Genomic DNA, 14,252 nt, shown 5'->3' with positions numbered 1-14,252 from the left:
ATGGATCGATTTCCAATATTAACACCAAGTCATTTCACAGGGGTTGGGACACTCAAAAAAAGATTATCTACAGATATTTCACAAGACAAAACACCCAAGACAGGGCACCTCTCACCTCTCGTGTGACAGCTAAATCAAAAAGAATACACCAGCAAAATGAATTTGGAAAAACGCTGGTGCCCGTCACCTGCCAGTTCAAGTCCCAATCTCCTCTCTACCCTAGACATAATCCTTACTGGGACTGTTTTTAAAAGAAGCTGAGAGCAATTTAAAGTCTAATCAGATGCAATCACATCAACAGCCAGCCACGTTACATAAAAACCTATTTCTGGCAGTCTGGGATTTCTCTCTCTCTCTCGCTCTCGCTCTCTCTCTCTCTCTCTCTCTCTCTCTCTCTCTCTCTCTCTCTCTCTCTCTCTCTCTCTCTCTCTCTCTCTCTCTCTCTCTCTCTCTCTCTCTCTCTCTCTCTCTCTCTCTCTCTCTCTCTCTCTCTCTCCCTCTCTCCCTCTCTCCCTCTCTCTCTCTCTCCCTCTCTGTGTCCCCAGCTACATTGAAATCAACTGGGCAGTAATTCGTTAGCAAAGGAAGTCCAATCACAAGGAGGCCAGTTCAAAGTCTAGTAGAGCCCCAGTTCTTTTAAGTAAAAAAAAAAAAATCACATCCTTAAAAGCTGTCACTTGAAAAGTGAGACAGTGACCAAACACTAGCCCCCTTCTGTTCAAGCTTTCTTTTATTACTTTTCCACCTCAGTGGTCAGAGTATCTCATGTTTGAAGGGAAGTTTGCATATTTCAAACAGTCAAGGACGGAGCAATGGGAAGTGAGAAAGAGGCACTACATAATCCGGAGGGATGTGAGAGTGGCATTAATGTGCATGGTTCATGGTCGTGCTGTTGTTCCTCCTTCCGAGGGCTGCTTGTTACTGAGGAGAAGAAACGGGGTCAGAATAGTGTCATGTTCATTCTCTCGTATTATCTGATGGCTTCGCAGAAGAGGAGAGGATATGAAAATAGTCTAGAGAGGAGAAGACAAAGTGGTAAGGGTATTTCACTGTGCTCTTTCCAAACACCGTTATTCTGTATGCATTCTGTGACGAAGAGGGAGAAATCTCTGTGGAGACCTGAAAAATCAAAAAGGAAGCTCAATTCAAACCGAAGGTGGAGAAGCAAGGTGCACTCCTTACCTCGCCATACATTACACGTGAAGCAAGAAGAGAGAGGAGGAAGAGATTAAAAAACACAAAACCACTACTGTGAATTCCCACTATAGATCACACAAGATGCACAACTGCAGGAGCGAAGCAAGGATGGGCATGGATGCACATTCAGAAGTAGGTGCGAGAGTTCCTCAAGAACTTTTTCTACACAAACCACGTTGAAGGCCAGATTAATTTGCCCAACCCCTGCATGAGGACAGGGTGAGTTCTAGTAGACAGTGGTTGTTGCATTTGTGTGTATGAATATGCAAAATAGAGCGAGGCCTCCATTAAGCTGGTGAGGCAGAGTGAGGCTGATAGGGGGAGGCAGCTCACTATAAATATTTGATTGGAGACTAGTGGAGGCTCAGGGACACAGAGAGGACTGTGGAGTCCCAGTGGGCCACAGAAACAAGGACACTGCCACTAGTTCTGTCTCCTTAGCTCAATGCTAGACTGTCATGTGAAGCTCTTTGATGTTTGTGCCTGCGGTTCATCTCCGCAAAGTTTGACCCCAGAGCCGTGTACAGGTTGCTGAACACTAACTGCTGCTCATGCAATAACTGCAATGACAGTCAAGTGCAATAATCGTCAATAGCTGTAGATGTTTGGTCACCTATAACTTTGTTCTGTCTGTAAATATCAGTCACTGAAATATAAATAGTGTAGCTTCTCTATATTATCAAACCACTTACATTTCCATATATGTATAGTCATGTATTTTTTACAAGTGTATATATTCCTATTGGTATTTGTTCTGCTAAACTGTGTTTACTGCCGTTGTGTTTTAAATGCAATGACCATAAATCATCTTATCATACATATTTGTGGTGTTAAAAATGTCAATGACATCACCCATATATCTCTGAAGGAATGTTTTAAGGCTTACTATTTGGTTAATCAGCGCTAACATCCTTCAAATAAATAGTATGTCGATATTTTTAGCAACTGACCAAACAACAGCTAAAAGGTAAGTAAATATATTAGATCCAAATTTATAAGGGGGCAGAAAAAAAGTGGGATAAGGGAAGATCCTGTCTGTCAGTTGCATGTGTAAATTGTTGGCGAATAAGATTTCTGCAAGTTTTATTATAGACCTCTTAAAAGGTAAAATGGCTTTTACACTTTGTATGCAATTGCACCAACTCTAAAATGTGCGTTCTGTCTGAACACATGGCTACATATTAGGTTACTGAGTTTAAAATTAAAAGATCAGCTGATGTCTATAGCATTGGCTATATCTTGTTGGAACGCATGTACAGAATATATATTGTGAACTTCATATACAGGCTGTGGAGTATATGTGAGCTATGGCTCAGTTTAGTCAGCGGGCTTCTATGAGATATATTCCCCCATGCAAAAAGCAACAGCTTCAAAGGTTTTACACTTCATGAGAACCAGCCCAGCCTTGCATCTCCCACAGTGTTCACCATGCACCACACTCCCCCCTCCCCATCCGGTGTTGCAGCGCATGCACCAGTCCAGTGCCCCATGCAGCATTCACCGACAGCTCTTTGGGCAGCTCCATCCTTAAAGTGACAGGGGTGAACTTTCCAGTGTCATTGTCAGACAGAGAAAAGAAGAGAGAGGGACAGAGGAGAGTGAGATATGACAGTATGATGGAGAGGATTGACAGATTATAGGAAAGTGACGGGGTAAAATGGAGTGGTGATGTGACAGAGGTGAAGGTGGAAGGAAAAAAGAGAAACGAGAGAGACAGGACAGCAGTTGGGCTGGATTGAGGCCATGCTCTGTGGCTGCGTCTCGAGATGAGGATGAGAAGATGATGGGTGAGTATGGGTCAGTGGTGATGGGTGCTGCAGTTATAAGATCTCAGACAGGAGGTGATAGATGTGCTGACACGGAAAATGACAGCAGTAGCTTGGCTTCCATCCGAGTCCTTTACCAACTATGAAGTATCAACATAGAATGGGGCAAATGGAAACTGAAATATTTACAAATACATCAAAAAATAATTTCTGAAATGAAATATAATTTGCAAAAAAATATAGCAACATTTGTCATAAAAACTGTCAAGTAGATTTGAAATGAGAGCTTTATCTATGATGAAATCCTACTTTTACTCTCCTTGCAGCTATTGATTTGACCGTTTAATGATTGGTGAACCGGTGTTTAATGATTTCTTGGATGAAAATAAAACAAATATGGCAAAGAACAGCTGAACAAAATCTTTCCTAACATTTAACTTTTCCCTCTTTTCTTATCAGCCTCTGTAAGATTTAAAAATCTTTACTTGCCTTCACTCAGTGACTTTAGTTGCATGTTTTTTGAATTAATCAAAAGGTTGAAAGCTAGACAGTAAAATGGAAATGTAGCTAAGGCTGCAGATGATGAGGAAATGGGAAGATGTAGTTAGTTGCCACGTGGTCAGCCATGCTCTGAGCTCCCATGCCGAGGAAGGAGAGAAGAAGGAGAAGAATAAAGAGTAAAAGACCGAGGGACCGACAAAGGAGAAGGGGGAGAGGGGTGGCATGCCCTGGGTGAGCCACCCATGCTACCTTGTTCCACCAGCCCTGCAGTGGTGCCGGCGGCTGCCGCTGCCGCTGCTGCAGCCGCAGTGACAGAGGCTGGAGCGGTGGTCTGCCTGCTGCCCACTGTTAAAGAGTCCAGTAGCCAGTCACGCATGAAGAAAGAGAGTTACAAGGCAAATAGGAAAAGAAGACGAGAAAAAGAGGTGAACAAAGGACAGAAATGGTGGAGTGATATTTAGAAAGAAGGGGCGAAGAACAGAATGTGAGGGGAGACAGCAGGTAGGTGGGCAGGGTGGAGGGAGAAAAATAAAGGTGAGACAAAAGAAGGCGGAGACATTAGTTCAGAGAAGGGGGATGCATTCATTATACAGAGCACTGACATTATTTGGCTGTGACACAAATCCGCTGCCGTCATCTGAGAATCTTTGATGCTTGCATTTTGTCTCAACGTGTCCCCAAAAAACACTATGAGGATACTACTGTTTAAGGATTCCCCCAAATAGTCGACCAAGCACACCAAAAAAATCATTCTATCTATATCTAGTCTATCAGTCGCAGGGGAAAAAAAACATATTTTCAGTTTTAATTTAATTTAAACTTCTTTCTTATATGGTACGAATACTACAAGACTTACAGTGAACTTGTTAAGGGGAGCATACAAACAACTGGTTTTATGGCATATTTTGGTTGAATTGCAACCTGCAATGAAGACAATATTGTATATCTGGTATTTCTCATAATTCCCATGAATCCCCATTTAAAAGTGTCCACCTATGATATTGCCGGAATCTTGCAACCCTTTTCTTCGTCCTCCTCTTATTTATCTAAACTTTTTAATTATTTCTCATTCACCTGATGATCTCACACTGCTTCCTAAGAAGAAAAAAGATAGTGAGGAGGGAGTGTGTGTGTGTGTGTCTGTGTGTGTCTATGTGTGTGTGTGTGTGTGTGGCTTAAAAAGGGAAATGATCTGAACACCCACTTAACATCCACTCAGCTCTTCAACTCTCTCAATCACTCAATCACTCTCACACACACACACACACACACACACACACACACACACACACACACACACACACACACACACACACACACACACACACACACACACACACACACACACACACACACACACACACACACACACACAGACACACACACACACACACACACACACACACACACACAAACATAGTTTTACATATGCAAAGTGTATGCATAATGCAGACTTGTGATTTCATTAAAACAACGTGTTCCAGTTCAACAATCATCAAGGAACTGCTTTGAATTCTTCCGGTTATCCGTTACCACGATTAACCCCGAAAATATATCAGTCAAAGCTCATATGAAGCTTACAAATCAGCTCCATCCAAGCCTGGCTGCATTTAAACATTCTTCCATACACATTCTGACTTCTTGTTGCATGCAAAAAAAGAAAAATCTTTTTTTTCTTCCATGTTTCATTTCACTGACCACAACAGTGCTGGAAATGCCTCATTAAGTGAAACTGAAATACTGGAATGTCAGTGTCTGTATAATAAATAAAAGAAAAAAAGAGAGAGGTCCCGACTGAAAAAAGTCATTTGTGAAAGTGTCTCTGAGTGTCACAAGGTGGGAGGTGTACAGAAATTTGTATTTTGTATCTTAGAATAAAGCAGAGATTTATAATAGTTGTTAAACCTAAAAGAATCTATTAGAGAGAGATATAGAAATACAAGGACAAGGACACTGATACAAACTGATCAAATTCAGTGTTTCCCCATATTATACCGCAGCAGTTCAATGCAGTGCAGAAATAGGCAGGTTGGTCTTATGTACTGAACTTCTACACAGTGAGGACATCTAAAGCAATGGTGAGTATGAAAGTGTGGTCAATACAGAACTTTCTATATTTAAGCTATTGAGTCTCACTGAACTGAATTTCTGACTAACGCGGAAGGAGTCTCTCTTACAAGTTATTGTAATTACACTGCTAAATACTTAAATAAAGAATAAAGTAAAGGGGAAACACTGAAGTTGCACAGAGAAAATGTGAAATAAAAAGAAAATATATATATATATATCTTTAGTGAAGGGAGACAAATACGTCTCTCTGAATGTTTACTGTTACAACTATTTAAAAGGCACGTGCCACTATTTTGGCAGAGGAAACTAAAAGGAAGTTATTGACAGATTTAAGGTAAAGTATCACTTTTAAGAGTCACAGTCCTCCAAAATTGTGGCATGTTCCTAAAATCCAAACTGTCTTCTATATTCAACACATATTTTAGTTTCCCTGGTACTGAAGTATTTGCATAAAACTGGTATGCAGACGATACAATCCTGTCATTTAGCATTGATTGATGTTGGTTCACTGATATGAATGGTGGATTTACAGTAATGATAGACATAAGAATAATGTCCAGGCAACACTTACCAGAGAAATTTCGAGAAACCAGCATGGTAGTAAGAATGGCCCCCTGAGGAGACACAAAAAAGAACAGCTGTTCAATTTCAACCACTCAAACCACAATCCTATAATCTGTCAATCTCTGTTACTGACTGACCACAGCAGTGATTATTATCCATGAAAGACTTGTGTGTGCTGTTTTAAACTAGGTTAAGGATCCTTACATACATCAGGTGAAAATTAAACTTGATTTAAATAAAATGCAAAGAAAACTGCACTGAAATAGAACCACCAACGCGTTTTGACTGACAGATAATGATCGGAGATATATCCACCAATAAAACCATCTCACAAATGAAGACAGAAAAAAAACTTAAAGCACAAACTTGGCTCTAAAGAGAGAATACAGACAGAGAGAGAAAAGCAGACAATCTTTTCCCTGGAGAGATCATTTACAACTGGAGCTGAGAACTTTTTATAGGGCTATTAAAATGGTACTGAATTGCAAATAGACCATGGTATTTAAGAGCTGTGGAGGTTGATAATATACTTCACACCACTCGGCCACAGCCAGAGCTAAAACTAACATGTGTGGGTGTCTTTTTTTCCTTAATGGTGGATATCTTTATTTGGAACATATTTTCTTGTATTTGTTAGTTACAGTGAAGATGATCCACAATCTGATGTCACACTCAGTGTCACACACTGCCTCTCAGCGTGGTTTATATATATATATATATATATACTGTATATATATATATATATATATATATACTGTATATAAATAACGACAAAAAAACTTAAAGGAATCATGGTGTTCATGTGTTTCAAACGCAATGTAGCGGGTTGCCTGACTGTTCTTTTCTTGGCGTGCCAGGTGGTGTTTAATCAGACAATTGAATGATTAGGTTCATATTAAAGGTCAATCCCCACATGGATAAATGAATCAGTGTTAACACATCCATGAACCCACTTATTAAAAATCACCAGACAGAAGGATCACAATTACACAAGCAATTATTAGAGCCACAATGCAAACTCAGTTTAAATTAGTATATTGCACAATGAGCTACACTCTGCGACAGGAAATCTCTTTTAAATAATTGTCAAAAAGGTTCAAATGAAGTTCTCCAACAGAAACAGTCAAAAGTTAAAACAAAAATCTCTTTTCGGTTTCAAGCACAACAAAATAAAGAAAGAATTTCGGTTTGTTTAATTCTGTTTTAGTTGTTTTTGTAGGAGTGAATCATCTTCTCAAACTAAATAATAAGGATCTCTGATAAGTTTCAGTTTCGTTTTTCCCCCGCGTTAGGAGTGGCGCCTCTTCCCAAACAAAGGATCTTTGAACAAGTGAATCTCCAATGATGTTGGAGTTTTCTGAGAATTGGAAACATGCGACAATGTAGAGACAGAATTAACATGCTGTCGTGTAAATAAGATAAATAACATAAGTCTGTTTATTTTTTATCTAAAAGGACGAGGTATAGAGCTGTTCTATAGGAAAGGGATCCTAAAATGACTTCTGTGTCAGTTGTGTTTGACGCTATTCAGAAAATACAATAAAATAAAATAAACTTAACTTTCAAGGGGGGCAGGGGGTGCCGTTGGGGGGAGCGGGGCGCCCCCCTTATATAATGGTAAGGGAACACTGATATACCGTATATATTTTTTTTTCTACAACATTTAGGAATATTATATTGGGAATACAAATGAGGCACATTCAAGTTCTTTAGGTGATTTTCTTATATCATGTAATGTTTTGTGTAACATCTTTGTCATCTTTCAATATTCAACAGATTATTTTTTTACCAGCCATGACAGCGACGCTCGTGTTCACCTTGTGAGTTAGTGCGTGTGCGTGCGTGTGTGTGTGTGCATGTGTCCTGGAGACACCCACTGTAGCGTAAACTAGAGGTTTTTGTAAATATTTGTGCTGGGTGTAGTTGTGATAGATTAGTCAATAAGGATCAATGAAGAAAGATGAAGATCGGCTTTCTCCATGTGATTTTATTTCCAAATAATTTCCTTGCAAGGAAGGCTGTCTTCGAGACACCTGCACAAACGGCTCCCGTCAGGAAGAGTGCCCCGAAGGTCAGGTTCTGTAGAGCTTAAATACGGATAGCGCAGCCCAGCTGGCATGACGTTTACAGCAACATATCAGAACACAAGGGTGACTTGTCCTGTATTTTGAGCTACACAAAGTCATAGTTATAAATTTCAACAGTGTTTCTATGTTATTTTGTCCGTGCAAGATACAGTCAGGAAATGAGTGTGATCCCAGCAAGTGACCTAACCCTAACCCCCCTGTCCCCGACGCACCCGAGACAGAATGACAGACACCGTTCTGCACTGTTAATCAGCCAAAGTGTGTGAGAGAAGGAGCAAGAGAGAGAGATAGAAGGTAGACTATTGCACGCAACGTTTTTGTAAGTTATTAATAAGTCAGGCTGCTCGGAAACTTGCTTTGTCATTTTTTGATCCTCCCGTGTGGATCGGCTTGCTCATCACTACTGCGTTCAGTCACACCATTGGCAGGTAACTTTATTTCTAAATACATTACATTAACTAAATATTGTATTTTGTGGTTTAGACTATGTAAGTGAATGTGTAACCATGCCAACATTCATTTCTTTCTTAATGTAAAAAACGAGAAGCAAATGGTTCATCCTGATGGTATGTTGGTTGAATGGTCGTTCTCTACTCAAACTGAATGTGATATACACACATGCACACGCGCACATGCACACACACACACACACACACACACACAAACATAATTCTACATATGCAAAGTGCATGCATAATGCAGACTTGTGATTTCATTAAAATAACGTGTTCAAGTTCAACAATTATCAAGGAACTGCTTTGAATTCTTCCAGTTATCCATTAGACACACACACACACACACACACACACACACACACAGTCAGCAATAAATCAGTGAAGACGGAGGTCTGTATCTTAACTATTATTATTATTTTACTACAACCTCAGTCAGGAGAGAAAGCACTGATACATATGCCATCTCTATTAAACAAATGTGATGTTTTATACTAAGCATAGGTTCAAGTTGAGGAAAGGATTATTTTATCATGTACCAGAGCTTATTAGAGCAGAAATAGGAGATGTGGGAGAGCATGAGCGTGCAAACAGACCTTGAGTTTCCTCCTGGCATTGAATTTCTTCAGGCACTCCACAGTCTCCTGTCTGTGCATCATAGACGCCACCGTGGACCGTTGCTGGGACAATGAAGAAGACAAAGAAAAGACAGGAGGAGAAGAAGAGGAAGAAGAAGACAAGAATGAATTGGTTAATCGAAGTCTTTCTATAGACGTGCAGTAGATGTGTGGAAAAACTGCTGTCTGTTTGTGTATCTCAAGTTGAAGACACTTACGCAGACCCATGGGTGCTTGAGGGCCTCCTGAGCAGTGATCCTCTTGGCTGGGTTGATGGTCAGCATCTGGTTGATCAGGTTTTTGGCCTCTGGGGTGACTGTGTCCCACTCAGGGGAAGGAAACTAAAGGGACAAACAGAGCCACACGTCAAGCTCAAACGATTAGTTGATCAGTTAGTCTGCCTTTGATTAATTCACCGCAGTTTAAACTAAAGGACACATTTCCATAGGTGCTGTAGAGAACAGTCAATACTTATATAATCATTTTTAAGAAGATGAAACATTCATCACCCGTTTATCAATTTATAAATCTTTATTGGCTTTGAAAATTCAAATGACTAAACTTCAATGATTGGCTAAACAAAATGTAACTTTAAGAAAAAATCTATTAAAACCCTTAAAGTCCAGGGGAGAGTTTGCTCACCTGTTCATTAATTGAAAATCATTTTCGGACCATTTAGGCTTCAAATCCAAGGGCAACGATGCACACCACTTGTTGTCTTTGAATGTCAACATCACCTGTCTCAGTAACTGGATTTGCATATCTTTGATATTAATTTTAAACATACAAAATCTTTTCTGACCAATACAGTTTTTGTTTAGGATCTGACGCCTTGTCATCAGTTCACACTGGAAACTGAAAACAAAATGTTCAAGTAGAGCTGTGGATGCTACGGAGTGAACGGTAGAAAGTTCGGCTCTCCAAATTGCCACACAGTAGGAGTTGTGAGCAGTTGGGTCAAGAACGAACTCTGGACAGGATAAAATGCAGGACTGACATGAGTTAAAGGATTTCTAAAGAGCACTGAGATTGATTTCCCCCCCCCCATCAATCCTTCTGTGTCACTTTAAGACGTTGTAGACTAACAAAGCGTTTTACCAGATGACTGTGTGACAACTTCTTTTTGTCATTAACAAAGTACATGAAAAACACAGTGTTTTGCGTATTGACCCTATGTCTGAAGAGAAAGCTGATTTATTTGGATACTTTACAGTAAAAACATACAGAGAACAACAACCAGCACAGAATAGACATGAACCCAGGATGTAGCCGGTCTGTGAGCCTTCGACACTGTAGCCACTGTTGCCCCCTGTGGATGTGTTTTTCAACAATATCACAAGGCCAGTCCAAGAACAGCCCCAAGCAATTTGTCAAGGAGCTCTAAAACCATCAGGTCCTGTTGTGTTCAGGCATAAATGTTGAGGTCTGGGTCCTATGAGCGCAGAATCCCTGCCAGAAAATCAGTCAGCCTCTCTCTATTTGGCATGGACTTAAATGTGATCTAAGGTGAGGCTGCCTCTCTTGGACCCCCTGAAATATGAATGAGGTGACTGAGTTACGTAACACGTGCCAAAAAGGAATGAGGGCGGTGGGAGGAGAGGAGAAGGGGGGAGGGCATTACAGCAGGAGGGGAGAAATAAGAGAGCAGGAGAGGAGAGGAGACTCACATCGTAAGCCCCGGCCTTGATCTGCTGGTACAGCTTGTGCTGGTCCTCGTCCCAGAAAGGAGGGTAACCCACCAGCAGGATGTAGAGGATCACCCCTGAGACACACACGCACACACACACGCACACGCACACGCACACACACACACACACAGAAAATGCACAGATTGTTAAGAAATATTCTTCAGTGTGTGTTTGTTTATACGTGTGGGTGTGTGTGTGTGTCTCTCTCTCTCTCACTCACCGCAGGCCCAGATGTCCACAGGTTTGCCATATGCCTCTTTCCTCAATACCTCAGGGGAAAGGTACCCCGGCGTGCCAGCAAATCCTGTAGCAAAGACACACACACTTAAACACACACAACTGATTGACGTGCTAAAGGCAACAGATTCTGCTATCCTTGGATCGTCTTGTATAAAAGGAAGATAATCTATTTTGTTAGCTAAGACCTATTCATCCAAACAGCGGACGGAGATCTTAAAGACAGACCTTGAGGCTTTAAAGGCTTTAAGGGCTTTAAGGTATGTGATTGTGAATCTCCCTTTGAGGAAAAGCCACACACTCCCCCACTGATGGGCACAGCTGTTTGTGGAGAAGATCCAGGTGAGATGTGGAAGTGTGCCTCAACAGAACTGAACTGTCCCCCCCTCTCACAGGTTTTTATTTGCTAATTCATCCCCATGTGCCCAAGAAAAAACTACTCTTTTACAAACAAACAACCTAGCATTTGATTTAAGCAGTTGATCAGGAAAAATACAGTTGTCCACCGAGATCACCAACTATAGCTAACAGCGCTAGCATTGACGACGGAACGTAATTCGATCACAATGTGCCTCTAGTTGCCATGCAACTGGTAGCTTTATACAAACTGTCAACCTGACATACGCTTACGGTCGGGACAGACTTCCTCAATGAGCAGTGCGTGGCGGCTGCCTCACTGAAACTGCTCACATACTACCTTTCTACATTAAGTTTTGACAATAATAATGGTCATTAATGATAGAATGTATTATTTATATTTTTGTTAGTCAGAGAAGGTTGAGATGCTGTCCAAGGTGTTTTATATTTAAATCTACATATACACACGTTGAACTGTAGTAAAAGTGCTGTCAATATGACGGCTCAGGCGGGAAGTGTGGCTGTTCCAACCTGTTAACATGGGCGGCGAAATAAAAAGCAACAGGTTTGGCGTTGCTAACGCTGCTGACGCGAGATGTCCATCTCTGGCAGTAGCAGAGCCGCTATTGGCCTGCGAGCCGCACTTTGAGCAACCAGTTTAAATAGAAATTTTGCTGATTTAAATCCAAATCTATGTGTAATTTGAATTCCTAGGAAAACTACTCAATAAAAGTCTGTGAATTTATATTATGTGTCAGAGTCAGAACTGTTCTTTGTTTTTGTTGTGTTAACAACAGTGATGCCATTTGGTTAATTTTTATTTCTTGTCTTATGAGATGATGTCATGAGACGCATCCTTTACCATACATTTAACACACGTCTGCAGTCGTTAGCACCGACTTTAACGGAACATTTATTTCAATCGCCCTAGTTCTAATAAGCCCAAAACCACAAAAAAAGGGGTTAACTCCTGTATCTGCTGTACTCACCAAACCAGGCCTGCTGATCCCCCTGCACCTCAATGGCCAGGCCAAAGTCAGCCAGCTTCACTGCGGCGTTCTTACATTTGCTTGCCAGGAGCAGGTTCTCTGGCTGAAGTGGGGTCAGAGGAGAGAAATAAGCTTATCAAACATACACACTGTCCTGGTGGAGGGGAGGGGAAGAGCTGGAGGTAGAAAGCTATGCATGCACAAAGTTTGTAACTGGGTTCATAAAGACACTGTAGTCAACACACACACACAACACACAAACATAAAGTAGATGCCATTTGAATAACTTGCGTTGACACACAAAAGCTATACAATAAAAGTTAGTTTAATCACCTTGTGGACTAACTTTAATTGTAATGTTTAGCTTTGTGTGTCTACCCAACTTAGTCAAGTCTGCTGTGCTTTTCTGTCCCAGCCTCATGTGATGTGCTATGGGTCTATAGGCTCAATCTCTGTGGCCCAGATAATGCAGCCAGCCTCATTATTCTCTGTCAGAAGGGGGCTCTAATAATGGGTCTGCTATCCCCACTGGCCCCCCTGCTCTTTCTCATTTTGTCTCTCTACGTCTCTCTCAATCTCACTTTATCACTGCCTCTGTAAAAAGCACCTGAAAACAAAAGCTAACGACAAATAAAAGCAGTCTGGTGGGAAATATTCATATCAACAAAATATCAAATTTATTTTTATTCACTGATGTCCATGGTGTTCATGGCACTGGAAAAAGCCCCGGGCTAAACTAACAAGATTACCCACACATTACACACAACTACTGAGTCAGCTAGGCTAACAAGGTAACTCAGTCGATAGCCAGAGCAACACTAGCCTTTTCTCCAAAAAACCCACACTGAACTCCAATCTAACATTATATAGAAACAAATACAACCAGTTTAACCCGAGCAGTAAGATATTTTATGCTTTATATCAGCTCTGCCTCCAAGAATCGCATGTATAACTGCCAACCTAGGTTAACATCTTCAATCCTGGTTTGGGTTTAGTGTCATTTTAAAAAGCTACTACTTTCTCCAAAGCTGACTCTGGTCAACACCTGAGTGTAAACGACGTCTGTAATGACCACATGTTGACAGTTTGGGATTGGCAGAAGTCAAAGTCAAAGATCGCTGCGATCAAGCCCACTTGCCTTGCACTAATACAGATGTGCATGTTATAGGGGGCTTCTACTGATTTATTAACGTACTTGTACGATGGTTAAAAGTTCCAATTAGTTTGTCTAGTTGTTTCCTGAAATGCAACATAAGTTACAGCACTGAGAGAATGAGGACATTATATTTAGGCTGCATTTCTGACACTGCCTCCCCTGCATTGCAGCAGTGTGTCTTTGTACCCTCTGCTCTCTTCCCTCAGCTAATTTGTGTAAAGGCAAAGGGACACTGTGTATTTAAAGAACAGATACTTTAAAGTGTGCTTTTATTGCCTTTGAGCCCTTAAGTAAAAGAGAAGGAAACGATCAACAGTGAGACAGAGAGAGAGAGACTGCATCTGAGTGGACCAGTAATCCTACAGACGCTGTGCCTACTCGTGTCATCATTCTCCCCAGCTCTACCACTTGGTTAGGATTTACTCTTTTGTAAAGGAAGGAGTTTGAAATTGCCAACACTGCAGCAGTAAGATAATCCGTGAAAACTGGATGTGGGTGGAAATTCTGATGAAGCATGCACTTCCATCAAAAAAGGTGCATAAACGCAAATGAAAAAACATCCAGGCCACAC

The 14,252-nt window shown here is 41.0% G+C and overlaps 1 protein-coding gene across 5 annotated transcripts in view; it reads right to left on the bottom strand.

The window, feature by feature from the left end:
* Positions 1–14,252, bottom strand: part of camk2b1 (calcium/calmodulin-dependent protein kinase (CaM kinase) II beta 1) — a 77,416-nt gene that overhangs the window by 29,946 nt on the left and 33,218 nt on the right. For 3 of the 5 annotated variants that reach the window (XM_083913212.1, XM_083913210.1, XM_083913211.1), the window contains exons 7-12: positions 12,526–12,628; positions 11,163–11,246; positions 10,922–11,016; positions 9,473–9,595; positions 9,234–9,317; positions 6,106–6,148 (exon numbers count right to left, since the gene is read on the bottom strand). In XM_083913212.1, the coding sequence (XP_083769338.1) occupies positions 6,106–6,148; positions 9,234–9,317; positions 9,473–9,595; positions 10,922–11,016; positions 11,163–11,246; positions 12,526–12,628 (532 nt within the window). Of the gene's footprint in view, positions 1–3,713; positions 3,810–6,105; positions 6,149–9,233; positions 9,318–9,472; positions 9,596–10,921; positions 11,017–11,162; positions 11,247–12,525; positions 12,629–14,252 lie in introns of all 5 variants that reach the window. The other 2 variants (XM_083913208.1, XM_083913209.1) reach the window with 1 other exon arrangement.

Source organism: Echiichthys vipera, assembly GCF_963691815.1.
Source record: "Echiichthys vipera genome assembly, chromosome: 4".
NCBI classification, from domain to species: Eukaryota; Metazoa; Chordata; class Actinopteri; order Perciformes; family Trachinidae; genus Echiichthys; species Echiichthys vipera.
Note: the sequence above shows the minus strand (reverse complement) of the source record. Positions and strands in the feature narration are given on the sequence as shown.